The sequence below is a fragment of the Semicossyphus pulcher genome, unplaced genomic scaffold, assembly GCF_022749685.1.
Source record: "Semicossyphus pulcher isolate SPU_LCO1_2020_fin unplaced genomic scaffold, fSemPul1.0.p SCAF_1, whole genome shotgun sequence".
In the NCBI taxonomy this organism is placed as follows: Eukaryota; Metazoa; Chordata; class Actinopteri; order Labriformes; family Labridae; genus Semicossyphus; species Semicossyphus pulcher.
The window spans coordinates 15,732,032-15,753,289 of NW_027211603.1; the positions used below are offsets into that span (position 1 = coordinate 15,732,032).

At 42.4% G+C, this 21,258-nt stretch overlaps 1 protein-coding gene across 2 annotated transcripts in view; it reads right to left on the bottom strand.

Annotated features, from left to right (window-relative positions):
* The window catches only part of dennd2b (DENN domain containing 2B), a 55,645-nt gene that overhangs the window by 15,013 nt on the left and 19,374 nt on the right, over positions 1-21,258 (bottom strand). For both annotated transcript variants that reach the window (XM_069657788.1, XM_069657794.1), the window contains exons 3-11: positions 15,719-16,978; positions 13,303-13,448; positions 8,951-9,072; positions 7,335-7,550; positions 7,008-7,104; positions 6,788-6,832; positions 5,500-5,684; positions 4,224-4,333; positions 2,573-2,642 (exon numbers count right to left, since the gene is read on the bottom strand). In XM_069657788.1, coding sequence (XP_069513889.1) covers positions 2,573-2,642; positions 4,224-4,333; positions 5,500-5,684; positions 6,788-6,832; positions 7,008-7,104; positions 7,335-7,550; positions 8,951-9,072; positions 13,303-13,448; positions 15,719-16,978 — 2,251 coding nt within the window. The remainder of the gene's footprint in view (positions 1-2,572; positions 2,643-4,223; positions 4,334-5,499; positions 5,685-6,787; positions 6,833-7,007; positions 7,105-7,334; positions 7,551-8,950; positions 9,073-13,302; positions 13,449-15,718; positions 16,979-21,258) is intronic.

Here is a 21,258-nt window from a genome sequence, read left to right on the forward strand (position 1 = left end):
GAAGAGAAACACTCACAGTCATTCCGACAGATTAGAGATATCATAACTTCAAGTCTCACGTATACTGTAGGGTGAGCCCTAAAATAAATTGACTGCGTTTCCCATAATGTAACTTTTGGCAGAGCGTTGACAACACCACACCCCCAATCTGTAACACGGGCCTTCTGCTAAAATAAAGTACCTTCAAAGCTGAGACAACCCTTACTACATTATTAAGGACACTTTTCAGACTTCTCTGGAGCCACAGGAGACATAAAGATATCCTTTCACAGGCTGAATTTTACTCCCTGGGAAAAGCAAATTGCACTTGATGTGTAAAAACGGAAGATCGGCAAGTTTCTTTTTTTCTGGCTTTGATTTCACCCCTCAAAAACTCATCTCTGTTCATCATCAAAATTGACATGATAAAAGTCCCCATTGTGCCTTAAAATTGGTTAGATGTGACTCTATAACTTTGCCTTTATTCAAGATGCAGAGCCATTTGTCCCCGCCTCTAAATCTTTACCATCCCCGTTCATCCCTTCCTTAAAGCCTTAGTCATGTTGATGTATGAGTATGGTAATGAATTTAATGTATCTAACTTGTATCTAACTAAGAAGGGTTACAGGGATAGATACCATGAGCCTTGACCCTGACGTTATCATACAGGTAAAAGTGTTAATCCTTTGTCTGGGCCATCAACAAGTTCAAGTTAAATATTTTTGGGGGGCTTTTTATGTCTTTATTTGATTGAGACGACAGTGGATAGTGTTGGAAACGGGGAGGAGAGAGTGGAGAGGGCATTCAGCCAGGGGTCGAGGGGGGGAGGTCAAGCCCAGGGCCGCCGCATCAAGGCAAATAGCCTCTGTATATGCGACGCATGATTTTGAGTTAAACAAGTGCCCCGTTAATGTGAAACTTAACATGCAAAATAACGCTACATAGCTACACATGGGTTGTCCTCTTGATACCCGCCGCAGCATCACCTCACATATTGTTGGGATTAATTCCTTCTCAGATATGTGGTGGATGAAACCATGATTTTAAGACTGTGGTTTCAGAGGGGAAACGCTAAGCCAAGCCTGTTGCTGCTTATTTTGCTCCTGATATGTCTTGTACAAACTCAGATGTTTGCAAAGTTAAAAACTAGATTTTCATTGGACGGGGGGTTTTAAGTTTGCTTAGCAAAGATGAATGAAAATGTTTTTGATCAAACATGTGACTGGACGACCAAAGTACAGTAGTTTCTAGATGAGTTGTTTGGATAAAGTCGCTGAGGTCTTCTAATCTAAGCTGTGATTCAAAGTGAAAGTCTTTCATGTGGATACTAACTTCCTAAACACAGGTGGTTTATCTGCTCCTGCTGATGCTATCTATCTTCTTCCGTACACTCACAGGCCATTATGTGCTTCGAGACACAGACGCTCAAACACACAGACACAAACGAACACAAGCACTCAAGAAACACCAATCCTCGTGTCCATATTAGGAATACAATTTTCTCCTCTTGTTTCTCCTCCGCTTTTTCAAATGGATGATTAAATCAACTATGTGGAGCTTGATTCAAGTCCTCAGGAATGCTCGGTTACTGCCAACGGCTGGTTGGACAGCAGGAAGGAGGAAAGAAGAGGAAAGAGGAGGAAACAAAGTCAGTGGAGGGGAGCAGCTCACCTCCTCCTCCACCTTCATTAAAATCTGCTTCTATGAAGATGAATCTCAGATCAACAGAGCAGATCAGAGAAGTTTAAAATGTTTTTGTCTGGTCGAAGAATTCCCCAAATTTCCTGCTGTTATCCAGCACATACAGGCAGTGGTGAAGACACTCCCTGCAAACCTCTGGGAGCATACACACTGTAGTACTGTAAACACACTCAAAAAAGGCCATACAGCAAACAAAGAGTACCACCACATTCACAGAATCCCACACAGCTATGATCTCTACCCACAAGCTAAATGTGAAGCTGGACAGAAAACTTCAAAGCTCCCTGCAGACTCATTACGAAGGAAAAAAAAGCTCCACGATGACAAAGTTAAGATTTTTCATGGTTTCTCTTTGTCCTGCCTCTCCTGAGAAACTCTCGTAAATTGAATGTGTTAATCCTAAATGAGTTTTTATCTGTAATTATAATATTCTCACCATATTTGTGCCCACTTTATGGCTCAGATTGAAAGTATTAACACTATTTAAATATCATGTAGCAGCTTGATTTCTTTGTGTTTTATAGGACACATATTTCAAATTCAAATTAGACTGTGATGTGGTTTGAATGTTTGTTATTCCAGATGTGTCTTTAACAGCTTGACGTGGCTATTTCCTGGGCAAACGTGAGCAACAAAAAGAAGCGCATTATCCTCACGCTGATCAGCAGCTGTAATAATGTGTTGGTAAATCTCTACTGTGTGCTTATTCTGTCCTTTTTTTGCTTCATATGTCCTCTTTCCTGCTGCCACAGTGGATAGTCATGTAACACATGGATGCCCCCACGGGAAAAACCTATCACATGTTCACACAAAAACGTTCTGTCACAACAAACAGGCTCGGCGGGGTGTGAACAGGGAGCAGACGAGGAGGGGTCGAGCAGCAGTGGCTTACCAGCAGGCGTCTGCAGTACCCGAACCTCCTGCTGCCGTCCTCTCCGGTCAGCATGAAGGAGAAGGTCTCACTGGGGAACAAACAAAGTTACGAACATGAGGATCAACACACAGACACATGTAGCACACACATGAACATAATAAGGACACAGCTTTGTGTTGGGTGTTACATTAACATGATGGTGAAGCGGCTGATAAAGCACAGATTAAAGGTTTGATCATGTATGGCAACATGCGTGTTCAAAATATAACCGTGATGATAAAATCAGTTGATACATTTTACGACAACATAGTTTCAAAACATGCAGTAAGTGCAGTAGTTATTTCTGTAATCGTTTCTTTTACACCTAAAGCAACAGTCGATAGTGGGGAACTCGTCACGAGTACATTGCTCTGCCTATTAAACTGTTGTAAAATGTGTCCTCCAGGGAGGGAAGCTTTCCAGAATTAGAGATAATTACCTTAATGATGTCATCAGGGTTATCATTATTACACCTTAAGACTTTATTAAAGCCTGCAGAAAGCCTGCACCACAAAATGGGGTGTGCGTTCTGAAAAATGTGGCAATTACCAGGCGGCGAGTGTTTATTGAAAGACCCTACTGTTGTTTTATGGCAGAAGTTCTCAAACTTTCTCAAACTCCTGTCATGTCTGCTTTCAGAGGCCAAAAAAGTTTCTTTAAATTTGTATCAATCATTAACAATAACTTGTAATAAAATGCATTATTGTTACTTATTTTAATTTTTAAAAATGCAATTAATTATACTCCTTTCCCAGCAAAATTAGGAGGTTTTTCAGACCCGGGAAGACCTGCTTATAAATGCGGATTGTCTCTGTTCCCATTGCCAGTGGAGTATACTCCTTTCAGTGTCTTTTCTGCTGCGTCACCGTCTGACGTCAAAAAGGTGACGGAGACAGGGTTAGTAAACAGTGAAGATGTTACGGTGGTTAGGTCTTTATTGTATCTATTACTCATTCAGTCTGTTTATCAAACTCGGCAGCGACAACTTTGGACAGTGTTTGAGCTCTGCTTGGAGGAATTTGTAGCTGAGATGACAAGTAGTCCCCGAAGTTACTGACAGAGCATAGCACCACGCCGGCAAGGGGGCAGTGTTTAGCGTTAGGGGAGGCGATAATTACCCGGGTCTGCTGCAGAGTCATTTGTCTGAACGCCGATTGTAGCCTTTCCCACTAAGCAAAAAAGCCGGGTGTTAGTGGGTGTTAGTGGGTTTTTTGACAAGTGGGAAAGCTGCTTTAGAGGCGCTGGTTTAGCTCAGTGGGTAGAGCAGGCTGCCCATATACAGAAGCTATAGGCCTCAATGCAGCTGCTCGACTCCCGCCCTCAGCCCTTTGCTGCATGTCATTCCCCTCCTCTCTTCTCCCCATATTTCCTGTCTCTCTTCAGCTGTCTGATCTAATAAAGGCAAAATGGCCAAGAAAAGAAAGCTTTTAAAAATGCATTTATTATATTCAGGCCCACTCAACCTTATTCCCCTTCATCGCTCATGTGCCCTTCCCCCCTTCAACGGCTCTGTGCCCCAGTTTAAGAACCACTGCTTTATGGTGAGGGTGTGAATATCGATGGAATTAAACGCTAATTGACCACATAGTAATAATATGTAGGGCAGAATTAGGATGATGTTCAGCCATACCTGCTGTACTCAGACACAGGACTCCAGTCTTTTGCATCTGGGAAACAGAACTGAGGGATGGCTTTGAGTCTCTGTTCTGCCTCCCTCATCTGCTTGGTGGGCCTCTCTAGCTGTAAGAGGAGAAGAGAGGGGAGAAGAAGAGTTAGAGTTTCAATTAGCTCTTTCTCCTTCAGATAACTGAGTCCTCCTTTTTCAAGATCCCTGTGGATGTCAGCATGACCAATAACTGACCCGACTGACATTTCTCTCATAAAGGGGTAAAACCTTTGCCCCCTCCAGTCCTCATTAACTCAACAACAGAGAGTGTTTCCCCTGGATGGCAGTGATGTACTTCTCCCAAGGGACACTTTAGCTGAACCATATCTTAAATAACTTTGAAATATATCTTTGGATGAGTAAAAACACTTCCCTGGCAAAGAAATAGATCATTTTCCAACCACAAACAAACTCCCAAGACAAGAGAATGTTAACGGCCTGTATGTTTTTAATGTTTTTATGAATCACCTGCATAATCAACAGGGAAAACTGGAAGAAATGTGTATTTTTATATCGTTCAAACCTTCAAAAATGAGCTTGGCTCCTTGTCTTATAATAGATAATGCACATCATTTGTTTGCATACACCCCGCTAGTAAACCATGACTTACAGCTCACAGTGAGAACACTCTGCAAAGCCAGCATTATTTATTCGGCTTTTATTCTATTACCTTTTTTTTCAAGATGGCACTGGCCTGATTTACCTATGGCATGAATATTGTTTTATACTATATATCTGTCACACTGTTTAAATATGACTTAACTTCATTACCATTTGTGAAAACTGAAAATCAACAGTTTATCTTCATCATCAATGCTGCTGACAGCTGTTAGATGAGTTTTCTAAACTCTCTGTTGATATCTACATGCATGAGTTTATTTGCTTTAGCGTTTATGTGTCAAATTAAGTAGGCCTAGTATGTTTCTACATATCAACTATAATTAGGGCTGACCTTTCTTAGACCATGCCATAGATTTTCTAACTGATAAATACATTTTTCCACCTTCTGTAGTCGCCTAAATAAACTAACTCACCAAAATGAGTGCTTATAAAATATATCCTTTCTGTCAGCAGCATTAAACAAGGAGATTAATGTGGCTTGGACTCATCATAAGCTTTGGCAAACAGTCAGCACTGATGTATTGTGTGTGTAGTTTGTGATTTGTAATTTCAGAGCTTAAACACCATTAAGATGTATTTATGATGCATTTAAGGGGATGGCTTCTGTTGTGACTTTTACCTTGGGGAACTGGTAGGTGACCTCTGGAGAATAAGAGTTTTTGGTGGGTTTCTTTTTTAGAGAAACAACCACAAAATACTCAAAGAGCTCTCTCTCCTGCCACTCGATGAGCTGCAGCTCCAGCGTGCGGTAGCTCGGGGCCCGTCGAAGGATGGACTGCAGTTTCAACAACCTCTGAGTGTGAGCTGAGGAGAGAATCAAACATTAACACAATCCCTGTATAAACTAAATTCAGTTAACAGTTCAAAGGCTCAAAACCTTCAGTAGTTGGTGTAATTCACTTTAACTGACGTAACGAAAAGTACAAAACAGACAAACATCACTAAATCTGATTAGTGACACCTCCTGTGATTTAATCTTGATATGCAGTTCACCCTATCTATATGGCGGCCATTTTCCCCTGAGATCATGTTCATGGTCGGAAACTCACATTCTTTTATTATGTCATAGGCCTACTGCTGTGCTCCAGGTTTTAAGTATTATTAACATAGGATAAAGTGGCATTTTTCCACCGCTTCTCAGTTGTTCACAGCTGAAAAGACGATCTATTGTGAAAACCCTGAGTGACATCGGACAATATTTCAAGTTAAAACTACACATTTGATAACTATTAGCTATATCAGGCAAGAGCTAATCCTAGCATTCAGCCAACACCTAGCTAACATAATAGTTAGCTAGGTTTTAGCTAATCCTAGCATTCAGCCAACATCTAGCTAACATAATAGTTAGCTAGGTTTTAGCTAATGCTAGCATTCAGCCAACACCTAGCTAACATAATAGTTAGCTAGGTTTTAGCTAATGCTAGCATTCAGCCAACACCTATTCAGCATTGTTGCATTCCTCATATTTGCACTATTGTCCTTCTTGTAGCCTACATATTAGTTTGATATTTCATGTTGAAGTGTACAAAGAGAGCAGAGTCGAATTCCTTGTACGTGTACCTGGCCAGTAAAGCTGATTAAGTTGCTAGATTACAGTTAGCGAGGAACTTAAGCCTAACCTATTGTATTGTGCTATAAAACTATGAAATGGTAAGGTTAGCATTCAGCCACTTTCAAATTAACAGCAATATTAGCCAGAAAGTGGTTGAATGCTAACATTAGCTTCTGTTTAGTGGCAGCTAAAGGGTTATCATATACAGGTATGTTACAGGAAATATGGGGAGGTAAACATTATCACCTGTAAAATACTAAAGTGGGAATATGTTGCACAAACACTGAGAAAAACAGCTGTCAGCAAACATTCAGGGCTGACAGACGTGTAGCACCTAACTGTTGCGGTCACTCACCTTTGAACCTGTCGTCGGAATCACTCTCACTCTCACTGTTGTCATCTGTAGGCAGACATGAGACAGACAAGAGGGTTTTCTAAGGGTCGGAGTTCAGTTTCACAAACATGCGTTCATGTCATGAGTGGGACACAGAAAAGACTCTCTGTGGGTGGTTGAGACACAAATATTTACCCTCTTATCTTGCCAGTGGATAAAGGTAATAAAGAAAAGCTCTTACCCCTCAGAGATGTAGTCTCAACATTGGACATGGAGAGCTTCTTCAGCCTCTTCTTCCCACGTTTTGTGCAGTAGATGGAGTTGATCCTCTGGACCAGCTGTAAACAGAGGAAAGTTTTGATTCTTTTGATCCTAAGTATAGAAGAAGGCGGTGTACCTGGCCAAAAGTAATATGTGCTTAAAATACAACAGAAAAGGTTCAAGTTCTGCTCTGACTTGTTCCCTACAGAAACATGAGTTTATCTGAGGGGCAGGACGGGAAAGAGAACACAGTGAGAGATCTGCAGGGCTTAGTCCAGGTGTTTGTGTAGGATCTGCTCGTGTGTACCTTGGGGATCCTCCAGTGCCTGTGTGAGGCCAGGGTATCGCCGGTGCTACGGAGGCTATCATCCAGCAGGCCACAAGGTGAAGTCGAAACACCCAGCGGGGGGTGAAGCAGCATTTCATCGTGGCTGTAGCGTTTGGACAACTGGGACATCCGGTGGCTCTTCCTGTCGCTCGAACCAGTGAGTCGAAGGGACTGGCTGCTGGGTTTGGACGGCAGCTATAGTCAGAAAGGGAAAAATATGGGAGGTTATGTAAATTCACATTCACTTTGGCAGCAACAGTGTCAGATTAGATGTAAACGCAGGTGTGTTTTAAGGCCTACACAGGCCTACTCGCTGATGGTTTGTCTTCAACTGAACACTGAATTTTTTTGAAGGTTTTATTGTATGTGGTCATTAATCTTTTTTTAGTTTGTTCCCCAATAATAAGACAGAAGAAATAGTACACCTCTTCTGCCTGCTCTCTCTGGCTGACCAACGCCGCTCTGATCCCCATCTTATCATCTCTGATCAATCATTGGGTTAACTCATTTGCTAAAAGATATCAATTTAACAGACATGTCCTTAACTTAAAATCTTTGAAAATTTAACTTCAAGGTCATCCCAGTGCAATAATTTGATATACTTTACATAATAATCATTGAGATTCTGAATGAGTCAGTCTGCCATTCCCAAGCAGGATACACATTTCTCACCTAAACTTGAGGGATTTAAAGAAGATGCATGCATGTTTTACAGTGTTAATGTATCTAATCGTATCGTATCATTTATGTCAGCCTCACAGTTTACTGTTCACTCTCTTTACAACGTATAAGAGAGGTGTGAAGTTACTGCCAATTTCCATAGAACATTAAAACATTACAAGCTTTGAACCAGGAGAAAATGGCCTTTATTGGAGCACAGGAAACTCCAGAGGCTAGAGGTTAGCACAACAACAACTCATCAAAATTACATTTACAAAAAGAAGTCATCATTACCTTGTGCTTTTTTTCTACTGCTGATGAGGTTAACATTTAGAAGTGATGGAAAAGAAGAAGCCAACAGAAAAAGCTGTTGGCAGAAAAGCTAAAGGTGACACCCTCCTCAGGAATCTAACAAACTTTACAGTGACCAGTTTTTGTGCAAAAAACTAGTCCCATCTTGTGAACCATGAAATCAGACCGCAGTTGCTCATGTCGTGAGAAAAAGGTCAATTGTTGATTGATATCTTTGTTTACACAACAGGAAATAGTTTGGCTGCACTATAAACAGAAACAGCAGTTGCTCCTGTGTTGTGTTCCTGAAAAAGTATCTGGAAAAGGATTATTTTCTGGAGTAATGAAACAAACTTTTTTGTCACCATCTGTGGTCATTTGTGTCTCCTCTTTATATATTGGGACGAGTGTGTCTGTGTTTAAATGAGGACGCCAAATCCTCCAGTAGGCCTTTCTGTGGACAGTCACCAGATCTAAACATATCAAACTGTTTCCTGCAGTGACAGAAATCAGGTGTGGGATTCTTAAAAAGATCTTGTCCAGGTGCAGCACTTGTGATTGGATTAACACAGGAGAACATATGTGCTATGATCACAAGAGGAAAACACATCAGTGCAGTTGATCCCAACAGGCTTATGACTAACCTGAGGTGGAGAGTTCAGCTTCCTGTCGATGGTGGTCCAAGATCTACTGCTCTCCGTCAGACAAGACTTCCGACCCAAACTCCTCCGCTTCAGGTCAACATCCTCATACGGGTTCTCCTTCTCTGTAAGGATGAAGAAACGTTTCAGTGTAACATCAGGAGCAAAGCTACATGTCTTTGACAGGAGACAGATGAGACCGTGAGGTCAAAAAGGGTAAACAGGGGGCAGTAAAGGGTGTCAGGGGGCAAAAGAGGGCCTCCCTATGGTAAATTTGAATGGAGATGAGTCATGAAAGGTAAGTCAAAGGTCACTGCCTGCTGGCTCAAGTGAATTCCCTCTTTTATAAACAGTTACTGTTGGCTCTGGGCCCCTCAGGCCCCACTGGGCCCAGCTGAAACTTCTGGACACAACAGTGCTGGTGAGTCACTGTCAAGGCATGCCTACTGTCTGCTGTGAGGGCTGAGGAGGAGGAGGAGGAGGAGGAAGGGGAGTGTCATCTTCTTAGACTGAGATTCTGAAAAAAAACCTTTACTAAAGAATTTATTATGCAATTAGATGACACTGCTAACTTTTGAAATAGAGAGTTCTTTCTTTCTTGAGTAAAACATAAATATATATTTGTAAAATATTCAGAAAAGACTTGTTCAGAAACCATTTTTCCTTCCTGATACTGGTTTCAAAACCTAGACTTGAGTATTAGCCAATAGCACCCCTCCAATATTTGTGTCTGTTATAGTTCCAAGATAATTTACCTTAAATCAGTTAATGGCAACTGGTTAAGGTATCTATCTGATCGGTACATTGGTTGACGATACCCGCTACTGCATTTTATGCAGGGTTGGAGGCCTATATTGATACTGGTATTGGTAACTGTACTCCAGAGTATGGAAATAAACCATTTGAATCCCATGTTGTGGGCCTAAACTTATTTAGAATATCTGGAAGGGTTAGAAAACGGTGTAAAAACCCATTTTACACTGAGAATGCACTGTATCTCAACACGTTTCATTAAGCACAAACTTTGCTACTCCTCTATTGTAGAGGACTTCAGTCAACACATGATAGCAGCAAAAAAGGAGAGAAAAGGAGCTTTACAGAGCGGTGCACAGCTCTCACTGATGTCACCTGGCAGATGGCCAACCTCAATAAAGAGAAAACTTGTGTAACACCACAGTCCATGTCTATTCAGACATGTGCTCTGAGAATAGCTTCTTGGCAGGGTCTGAAAAAGGTTGTGAGAAAGTGAAGAAACCACAGCGAAGAATAAAAACAGAGCCAGATGGCGTCTAAAATGCATGAGGGGAACTTCGAGAAGAAAGAAAAGCAGTGTTATCTGTCGGTAGAAAGGGGAACGAACAGAGATCGACTTGGTAGCTGTGTTCCTTCTTCCGCCATGAACTCAGCCTCTCAGACAATGAGAGTGTCCTTTAAAAACATCTAAGATTAACCTGTGTTTGTTCAGCTTTATTCAGTTATCTATTTTTAGGTTAATTATTGAACCTGTTTGAGGTAAATACACACACCCATGCACACAAAGTGAACACAGCCTGGGATCTTCCGAGCGCTGGGTTGTGTCTCACAGTAAATTAGCCGACTGGAGTGGATTTTCTGTGCATCATTAAAGCTGAGGAGCCGAAAAAGAGGGCTCAGCCTGACCCCACGTTGTGCTGCAGCTCCATTAAACTGAAGCAATACTGTAATGAGAGCCTGCTGGGAAAATGATATGTCTGTAAAGCTCCTTATGGACTGGAGGGTACTAATCTACTCCTCTGATTACAAACATCCAGATCTCTTGCTCACACGGCCCCAGTAACACAGTATTATGCAGGGAGTGGACACACCTCGGCTGCTGCACACTGTGATTGTACATTTCTGTGAACACAATGGACTCTCTGGGCAGGGCGAGGCACAGAACAAACTATACCCACAATGTCAGGTTCAGGTTACCCTATAAAGTGGATGAAACACAGTAAAGTGGCCGTCGTAAACCAAAATGTGCATGGGAAAAAAAAATTGGTTCAATTTGCATGACTACCATAGACGGAAAGTCTGCTTGGGACCAAATTCGAGGGATTATGAAGGAAAACTTCTGTCTGATTTTGCACCAAAGAATAACAAAATCACATGTCCAACTGTGCATGTAACTGTCCAGATTAACTCTATTTAAATATGAATTACTCATTAAGTGTAACCAGACTGTCTCCCATGCTTCTTCTCAAGAGTTACAGCAGACAACACTGAAGCAAACTAGGTCAGCGAGTGAGTTTGAACAAGACCAGGCCTCTATGATGCAGACAGCTGAATCACAGTGTCAGTGGAGCACAGGGCGTGATTCATCTGCCGGTAAACACATCACTCAATGGGACACCATTAATCAACCACACCAGTCAAAAGCATTTAAAACAGTTGCCAATATTGAAATATGTCATGCAGTTGTAGTCACACTTTATCATAGGTGACAAATGACATGCACTCTTGAAGTAAACACCTGGAATCAAGCATTACGTGACTGAATGTAGAACCGAGACATGTCCAGAAGCCAAGATGTCCTCATGAAGGTTAGGAAACATGTGGGGACTTCTGGTTCTGTGCAGGAAATTCTTGTTAAAATAGGGGCTCAGAGGGACCAAAACATGGCTAATTTACTGCTTTGGCTGCCTCTCACATGGATCATCTGACCTGTAAAACACTGCTCTCCTCCATTAGGACGCCTTGTTTGAAATAGCTGGAGCAATCTCACACATAGTCAGAGACAATATCTTTGTCAGGGACAAACAGAAGTTGGCAAAAGTGCGTCTCCGAACTTCACTCTGTACACCCACAGTGCTGGATGAACAATGGGAGCTTTGTTGGGATTCACATGAAAATCAGGCATGCCCTGACGCTCTCTTTGAGACTACCCAGCTTAAAAAAAAAAAATGCTGATGAGCCGACACTGATCACTGATTCGAGAACAACATTGCTGCTTGTAGAAGAAATACCATGAAGCAAGACTTGCAGCAGCCCTTATTTGGTCATCATCACTGAGCTTTTATCATGAAAAATGTTTCACAGTATGAACGTTCTTTTTTTACTGCATCTGAAATTCAAGCTTCATCATGAGACTTTGCTCACACTGACACACATTTCCACCGTGTTGAGTATGCACAGGGGGAACCAGCAACTGGACCGGGCAGAGGGCCGGGGGTCATTTGCTAGTGGAAAGGAATTTGGCTCTCCAACAAGTTCAGCTTCAACAGTTTACAGCAGTATGCACAATGTGACGCTAAAAGGGTCTGTAATGTGAAAGAATGCTGCTCCAAGATCAAAATATAAGGTTTGCATTTACTCCTCGTGGAAGGATCTGAACACAAACCAACACATATTTTCTATCACTCCCTGATGTTGCTGTTAAATTTCACCTAACATTATCTTTAATAGGGTTGGGCCGACCACAAAGCCCTATACGATTATAACATTGTAATTTAAGGCCCTGTTAGATAGTCCTGATTATTGACATTGCTGTTGTATTTCCTTACAACAAGGCAGCCTAAAAAAAAGTGTCATCGTCTATGGCGATGTGTCACTCTAGACATCATCTTGTGCCAATTTGGAATTCATCGCCCAACCCCACTTTTAATGCTTCATCCTGACATTCCTTAAACACTGTCACTGCCGATGACTGTTCATTCATTACCAATTTGGATTCATCTGTTGATTATTTTCTGGATTAAGGGATTATTTGGTGCATAAAATATCAAAACATACTAAATAATGAGCCTCCGTCCATCCATTATTTATACCGCTAATCCTGTTCGGGGTCGTTTGGGGGCTGAAGCCGATCCCAGCTGTCATTGGGCGAGAGGCGGGGTAAACCCTGGACTGATCGCCAGTCAGTCACAGGGCTGACACATGGAGACAACCAATCACACTCACATTCACACCTACATTAAATTTAGAGTCACCAAATAACAAATAAACATTTCTTTGGACTGTGGGAGGAAGCCGGAGTACCCGAAGGGAACCCAATCATGCACGGGGAGAACATGCAAACTTCACACAGAAAGGCCCCTGGTTCTAACCAGGGACCTTCTAGCTGTGAGTCGACAGCGCTTACCAATGCACCACCAACATGTCAAAATTACAAATATATTTTAAAATCTTATAAAACAGAGAAAACTAACAAATATTCACATTAAAAAGGCTGGAACCAACAAAAATTACATTTTACAATCATTCAATAATCAAAAAAATTAGTGATTATTGATCAGTTGATAAACTAATCGACTTATCAAGCCATCACATCAGCTCTAGAGTGCCTAACATCAGACAAAACCAGTAAAATGAAGGTCTTAATGAACCAGTGTGCTTACCTACTATGTCCTCATAGGCATTCTCCTCTAAAGTGCTTTTTGAATTGGGCCGACTCCGCGTGTCTGTGGTCAGTGTGCCATTCTCTGTAGGTGAGGACGGATGTGAAGATGGCAGACTGGTAGGATCCTCCGACTCACACGATTCTCTGGAAACAAATGATGAAAGTAAAACAGACCAAGATGAGGAAAGGCATTGCATCGTAGAGAAAACAGAAAGAGTCCAGATGGTGTTGAAAAAGTCCAGACGGCTGTTTTTACTTCTTATCCACTTGCCAACTACAACAGAGGAAGGCTCAACAGGTGGCAATAAAGACAAGTCCAAAGCATCAAATTATTCCTCAGAAATCTTGAATCAGGAGCCACTAATTATATAATACAAAACAAAACAGAAAGAGCAGTGTCGACATGTGCTCCGGTCACAAGGAAAGTCACAAGTAAACACGCAGATATCTTACTATTTTAGGGTGTTCTTTGTACGCCACATGTGAAGGCGCTGCAGAGGAACTTTGCAGCACAAGTGCAGGGATCTACAGTACGGACATGTCGCCCCATCGACAGCTTGTGGCTTTAAAGCTTGGTCTGAAATTGCCTTGGCCACAGGAATGTTAAACACAGAGTCCAAGGGATGAACGTTTTAGGATTTCATCCCCCGTTTTTACATAGGGACAATCCGGAGAGGCCCCACCCTCCCACTGAGGGCGTCTGATACTGAGAGCTATATGTTAAGAATGAAAACAAGACTCGGCGCATATGTACCCAACGAGGAGGCACAATGATCAAGTGTTGGATTTCATGCTTCTCTAAAGGGATTCAAGGCTGCTAGATTAAAGAGAGTATCATCAGTTACAGATGAACTTCTGTTTGAGTTAGACTAAACAGAAGATTGGCGAGGAGTGCATTTGGATTGCCAAATCTCTTTATGGAAGAAGAATCCCTCATTTCAAACCATCTGTAATATCAATCAGTTGGTTTCTATGATACATAGAAAGCACTTACGGCATGACTAACTATATAAATTGAATGAATAAGGTAAGCTGGAGGGACAAGAATGTAATGTTCTTCACCTGGAGTATAAAATACTATAAATCTTCAGTGGTCTTTGGGAACACAGAGCAACTACTACAAATGCAAACTAAAAACCAACTTAGGAGAGCCAATATAAGTCACTTAAACACTACAGCCACACTGATCAGTAACTTATTAAACTACCACACCAACAAAGCAAACATTTCCAAGGAATCCGAATTCCTCAGAAGGCCGTCAAATATGTCATAAACATTTCAAACTCCAACATCAGAACTTATTAAGATATCGATCATCAAAAAGGGATACAACAATCCAGGCTTCTCTTCTTATGTTTCCAATACCTTAGCTCATGATCTCTTCTGATACCATACACCAGGCCATTACCAGTGCTCTCCACCTCCCCAGTTCAAAATGTGTTTACCTCACTGGGTGGAACTCTTTGGAATCATTTGTGTTTGAAGGGAACATGAGATAGCACCAGGAACTGTGTTTGCACCCTGCCATGCCAAAATAAACGCAACACATAAAACATGAATTGTACAATGACATTCGCATAGAAACTTTAAGGTCATTAAGGTCATAAGGTCATTATTAGTGTCAATATATACGCCTTTCCCACCAAAATTAGCCTATTGGTGCAGGTTTTTCAGAACCGGGAAGACCCACTAATAGATGCCGATTGTCTCTGTTCCCATTGCCAGTGAAGTATACTCCTGTCAGTCTCTTTTCTGCCGCATCACTGTGATGTCACAAACACGCCGGAGATAGGGTAAGTAAACAGTGAAGATGTTATGGTGGTTAGGTCTTGTATCTATTACTCATTCAGTCTATTTATTAAACTCAGCGCCAACAAATTTGGAACGATGTTCGAGCGCTGCTTGAACGGAGACGGGCAGAATTTGTAGCTGAGATGACAAGGAGTCGCAGAAGTTACCGACGGAGCATAGCATCGCGTCGAAAAGGGGGCGGAGATTAGTGTGTCGACATGGGTTTTCTGTTGCCATCATTGCCGATCGGAGCTGAGGCAATAATTACCCGGGTCTACTGCAGAGTCAATAGACCCGGGTCTGAATGGCGATTGTACCCTTTCCCACTAAGCAAAAAAGTTGGGTGTTAGCGGGTGTTAGTGGGTTTTTTGACCAGTGGGAAAGGGGTTATAGATTTGGAGTGATGGAATGGTACGTCCCAAAACAACCAAGCTTTACAAGACAAGTACATTGCGATTCCACTAAGAAGCATCTCCTGCACAAACTGTTGGGTGAGTCAAAAGTAACAGCACAAATGTTTATTGTCTGAGAATGCAGGAATCAGATGTATGCAGCTCACAGTGATTGAGCTGACAATCTTAATCCAAGGTAAAGGAGAGAAATAAGCACACTGTTGCTCTCACCTGTCCTGGATCCTCACTGAGGTGCTCCCCTCAGTCTTCACTGCTCGTGTCATACTGGGTGCAGGGGTGGAGGGCAGAGGCGGGGGCGACTCAGAGGCTCTGTCCGGAGGTAGTCCATTGGCTGACAACAGGCCCTTCTGGTCCCGTTTGGCGTCGTACTCAAAAGTGCGTTTGGGTTTGGGTAAGGGGTTGACTGGCGTGCCCACAGGGGTCTGCTGGCCGGGTGGTTCTGGGCTCTCAGACCTGGCTGAGCTCACACTGAACCTTTGCCTGAGTTTAGAAAGCTTGTCAGGCACCAAGACAGAGTCTGGTTCAGTGGCGACTGAGCAAATGCTGCTGCGCTTACTGTTGCATGTACTGCCCAAGTCGTCACCTATCGCAAAAGACTTCTGTCTCATCTTGTCCGCAGCGTAGCAGTTGTTCAGATACCGAGGAGGGGACGGGTTGGGATTCTCCTTCAAGGCTTGCTCTATCTTTTGTATCCTGTTTAGGACTGCCGAGGTCTCCTTCCGAGTGGACAGGGAACGTACAAATGTCCCTGAGGACTCCAACTTGCCAATCCTTTTCTGGAAGCGACCTTTGTCTGAAACTCCTTCTTCCTCTTCTGTCTCTGTGTAGGAACATTCAGAGAAAGCCGTGCTCATCCTGCGAACCCCCTTAAAGTCAAAAGTTTTCTCGCTGCAAGGAGATGAGAGCAGGCTGGGGCAGCCCTCACTGCCCCCTACACGCTCCCCTCCTCTTTTATCAAGACACAAGCTCATCCTAGGCAGAGCCACCCTTCTGCACTCCCATTCTGAGATCTTTTTGCGGATTGTGGTGGGGGGAATACCCGCTACCGAGCGGCCGAGCGAGAGGGTGCGTTTGTGGCTTTGGTTTGAAGAAGGTCCCAGTGAGAGAGTGCTCCAACTCAGTGGTCTACCATTAGGTCCGTCTCCTGGAGAGAGATCCCCGGGTCTCTCCTTCTGACTCTCCTGACAGGACTTGGTTAGAGCTGGGGGCTTATAGATGGAGAGCCTGTTGTCCAGGCAGCTGATGCTCTTTGACTTTGTGAGACGGCCTTGGGATTCGGTGTCTCCTGTGAGAGATGCACCACTGCACAGGCTGGAGGTCTTGCTGCTCCAGCCAGCACGTACCAGGAACCGGCCGTCAGTCCTGACGTACCTACTCTGCTTCCCAGAGTTCTCGCTGTCGCTGAGGTGAGGCTGCTGGCTCTGCCCCTGACTGGCAGAGAGAACAGGACCTGGCGATGTGGACTGGCACCTGAAACAAGATAGAAAAATAGATGAACAAAAACTGAGTCTCACAAACGGCCCCTTGATGCTGGCTCCAAAACGAGTCAATCCCCTTAAGTCACCATGGCAACATGCCCAACTTTACAGCACAATTAAACATGTTCACTGCCTGGTTTTGATGCCTGTGGCTTATTTTCTCATTCATGAAAGGGGGTGAATTCTTTATAACTCACCCATATAATTTATATAAAGGCTAAAAGTTAAGCATAATTAGGGGCGAGGCTACTCTAATTATGCAGGGTGTAACCATAGCCACTTCTCTGCCATCTTTGTCGTGTTGATGCCTGGAGATTTTTTCATTAGAATATCACACATATGGCTTGCCCTGCACCGAACCAACAGACTGTCCAAGAAGTTTAGTATAATTCTATTTATATGTAAGCAGCAGTTAGCAGGTATGAGTATATGCGCTGACAATTCCTGGCAGTTTAGCTTGTTCACCGTTTGTCATACATTGATTTGTTTGTGTAAAACTGTGAATGGGAGTCAGGGTTGATGATGTCATCTCCCAGAGGTGGTGTCAGGCCTTAGCAACAAGAAGACCTGTATTTTTAAGTAGCCTCCTGTCAGCTACCACTGCCAATAGAATCTTGCTCTGTGGGAAACACTGTCTATCTATCGAATTACTCAGCTAATGAGTAATCCCTAGACGTAGTCTGTTTAGCTTAGATAATTTAGCGTTTTCCAACCTCACGCTGCTCTTTTGCTCGACCTTCTTGTCTATATATGGGCACTTCTGTCTTAAAAGAACTAACATTGCGACTGCCACTATGTCAAACTTAAGGCTTCATATCGGCGGACCACAAACAAATGGGTGACATCATGGTAGCTCCGTGCACTTCTTACATACAGTCTTCTTACATACAGTCGAACAGCAGGAGCTTGCACAAGCTAAACACTCCAGTTGTGTCGGCCACACTGGAAAATAGATATTGCTGACTGTGCGTGTTTAGACTAAGAATGAAAACCAGAAGGATTTGGGTACACAACATTAGTAAAGTTAAACACTCTGTTATGAAAGTCGAAGCCTTTTGAAGACAAATTTTGTACATACTTTTGTATGTCAACATTAATTTGATTATTTCCTGGGAATCAATAAGAGGACCCATTAGCAACAACATTTTGGCAATTTATCGCAAGTTAGGTTTTTATGTCAAATTAATGTCATTAACTCGGATGGATTTCGACTGAGTGTCTGTGGTTCTATAGTTCATACAATCACTCTGAAGGTTCTCCAAAAGATACTGATCTCTTCTTTGTTGTCACAGTTGTCATCTATTTGAGTAAGGGTAATTTCTTAAACTATATGTATTTAAAATTATTGTTAAGGCTGTTGCATTCTTGGTGTGAACAGCCCTTTACCAGATATTAAAAGAGACAAATCTAAAACAGCTGCCAACAAATCCCGTCAAGTCTGCAGCATGACAAGAAACTTAATGTGGAACAGATGTGAGAAAACTAAAGAATCAGCTGAAGATTCTGAATTCATTCCCCAGATCAAAGACCGAATAAAAACCTGATCCACTTATTCAGAACAACCACAGGAAAATATTCTGTCTTTGGCAGCATGAGATTAAAACAAATGCCAAAGGAAATAAAGTCTACATTAAAATGCCACTGTGGATTTTTCCACATAATCTTAATAAGTTCAGGAGACTCATCGTGGACCTCACACAGATAGCTCGATTTATTACAGCAGTCTTACCTGTGAAAGCCTCACACTGCTCCTGTCTGGTCCTCTAGCCTTTCCTGATCCCTGCAGATGAGTAACATAGGTGCTGCAGTAGTCCCACGCTCCCACCTGACACACACTTGCGCTATCTCACGGTGCTCACGTCAGTTAAGATTTCCACAGAGGAACAGACTTTTTCCTGACACCTTACTACTCATAGTTCTTGAGGAACTGTGTCATGACTTGGACGCTGGCTAAGTCTTGCGAAAGTGAAGCGTTGGGAGATCTGATGTCACAGCCATGGTTAGAATAACAAGCGTTATGGGAGGAGGAAGCTGAGGGCTGCGGACTGTGATCCAACAATGCAGGTTGGGACACATCTCCTCTCACACCTTTCTGCCCTTCCCTGGTTTCACTCCTCCTGCTCCGGGGTGGGGAGACTTTTACAACCTGTAAGCTGCAGTGGGTGATGGATGCTTCTTATCTTACTTTCCCTGAAGAAATATGAGAATCTGAGACGGTGGCTCATGTCTGGAGATTTGTACTGCTAGTTTGCAGTTTTCTGAAGGATGCTGAATATATTTTAAGCACACAAAGATTTTTAGTCTGGGATTTACTTGACTGATGTATGAACTGATATCACTGAAATATGAATTCTCCCAGCATACTGAAGAAAGTAAAAATAAATATGATGCTGCTTTTGCTCTTGTAGAACGGTCTGACCGTTATTTACTGTTCATTTCAGTCACTATCATCAGTATATATATATGCATATACCACAAAGTGCACTTCCTACCGGAAGTACTCTTCAGAACTGAAGGATCGTTTGGTGTCACTTCAGGGTTTATTTCACACAATAATGTTATTTCAAAACAAATATTTGTATTAATTTGTGTTTTACTGTTCTGTCATTCATAATCTGTTTATACTCCAGGAGACCACTCATGAGTGCCCGCAGAAGGAGTTAACACTCTCGATAAATACATGAATAAAAATAAATAACTGTTAACAACTACTTTAGAGTGTGTTACAGACAATTTACTTAATGTTCATATAAATGTCAAATGTAGTAAATCCTTTATATCTATATATTATGAGCATTTAAACATTAAATAGACTTTATCTTCGATCTCAACTGTATCCATAACAACCAAAGCCTTTTGTTATCATTAAAGTAAAAATCTCGTGATTTTCATGTGAATAAATGTCTGTTAAGTCTCTATCTATCGCCGAATGAGGTAACACAATGGTGATTGAGCCTATGGCCCACTGATGAAAGCCTTTAGTATTATTATGGACTGGATGTCTGTGGCGACATTTGCGGAAAAAATCACAAGCAGCGCCCAGTTAGTGACGCGTTTTCCATCACCAAGCAGTGGTTGGTCTGCCAGAGAGGGTAGGCAGAGCTAAGCGGCTGCTTCTCGGTCTCTGCAAGTGTTGAGAGTAAACAGTAATCTACTATGGCTGAACAAACAAAGAAAATCGATGACTACAGAACCAAAGAATCCAAAGATCAGCGAGGAAAATCAAGAGTTTCAATCGGAGCAAACCGTGGACGTCACACTCTGGATATCTGGGAAGTGTGCTCCGGCAATTACCGTTTATCGCCACAGGTGCAGCCAAAGAGAACGAAACTGAGATCTTCGAGATTACAAATATAAGGCTTTTTAGATTTACCTCACATGAGCCTCTAAAATGCTGCTGTTATTCTGCTGGTGTTCCTTTGCTGTAAATACACTGACTCTGATTATGACCTCACTCAGGTTATTAATGTAAGTAAACACCAACTCGGGCTCGAAAAGAGTTCAACTCCAACCTCAGGTGAAACGTCTACAATAAGTCAAACAGGCCAAATGAAGAAAATACTTTGTGAGCTGATATTAATCAGCAGGCCAACCCATGACAAGCTGCAGTTCTTCAGCAGGGAGCTATTAGAACAAATTAAAGTGTTTCTGGATCCCGATCCTCACGAAACGTCTGCCAATGAGCCTGGATGATGTAGGAAGCCAGAGAGGGAGCAGAGTCTCTGAGGCTAAATATCAATGAAAATGTTTTAGTAGCAACCAGACCAAAACACACAGTAATGCAGCTCTAATGCCAGAAACAGTGCAGTAATTGAGTTAATCATGACTTTTGGTGTTTGGAGTTTGGTTTGAATGCCTTTAAGGGTTTTACATTATGTCTAATTTCACAATGAAAATATGGGGAGGATCAATGCTGTCTCAGCCACTGAATGCAACATATTTTAGAATATTATGTCCTCATTCAAACAGCTTTTATGCTGGTGAATAAAACATAAATTGCAGAGTGAGGGCCTCTTGTTTAGAGACAAAAAGGAAATATGTGCAGGACTTTCTGCTCATAGGGGTTGGGGATTTTTAGCGGGTTCCGGTGGTCTCAATCATGCTTATAAAAATAAACTCACGTCAGACAGCTTCATCTGGGCGGCCACACGTACAGTACTGTTAAAAGAGCTGCATGCCAGTCACAACCTGGCCTCTGGCTCTCACTCAGGCGTTCAGGGCATGCTCACCACAAACCACTTCCTGTTTCTGACCAGGAGGGAGGAAGCAGAG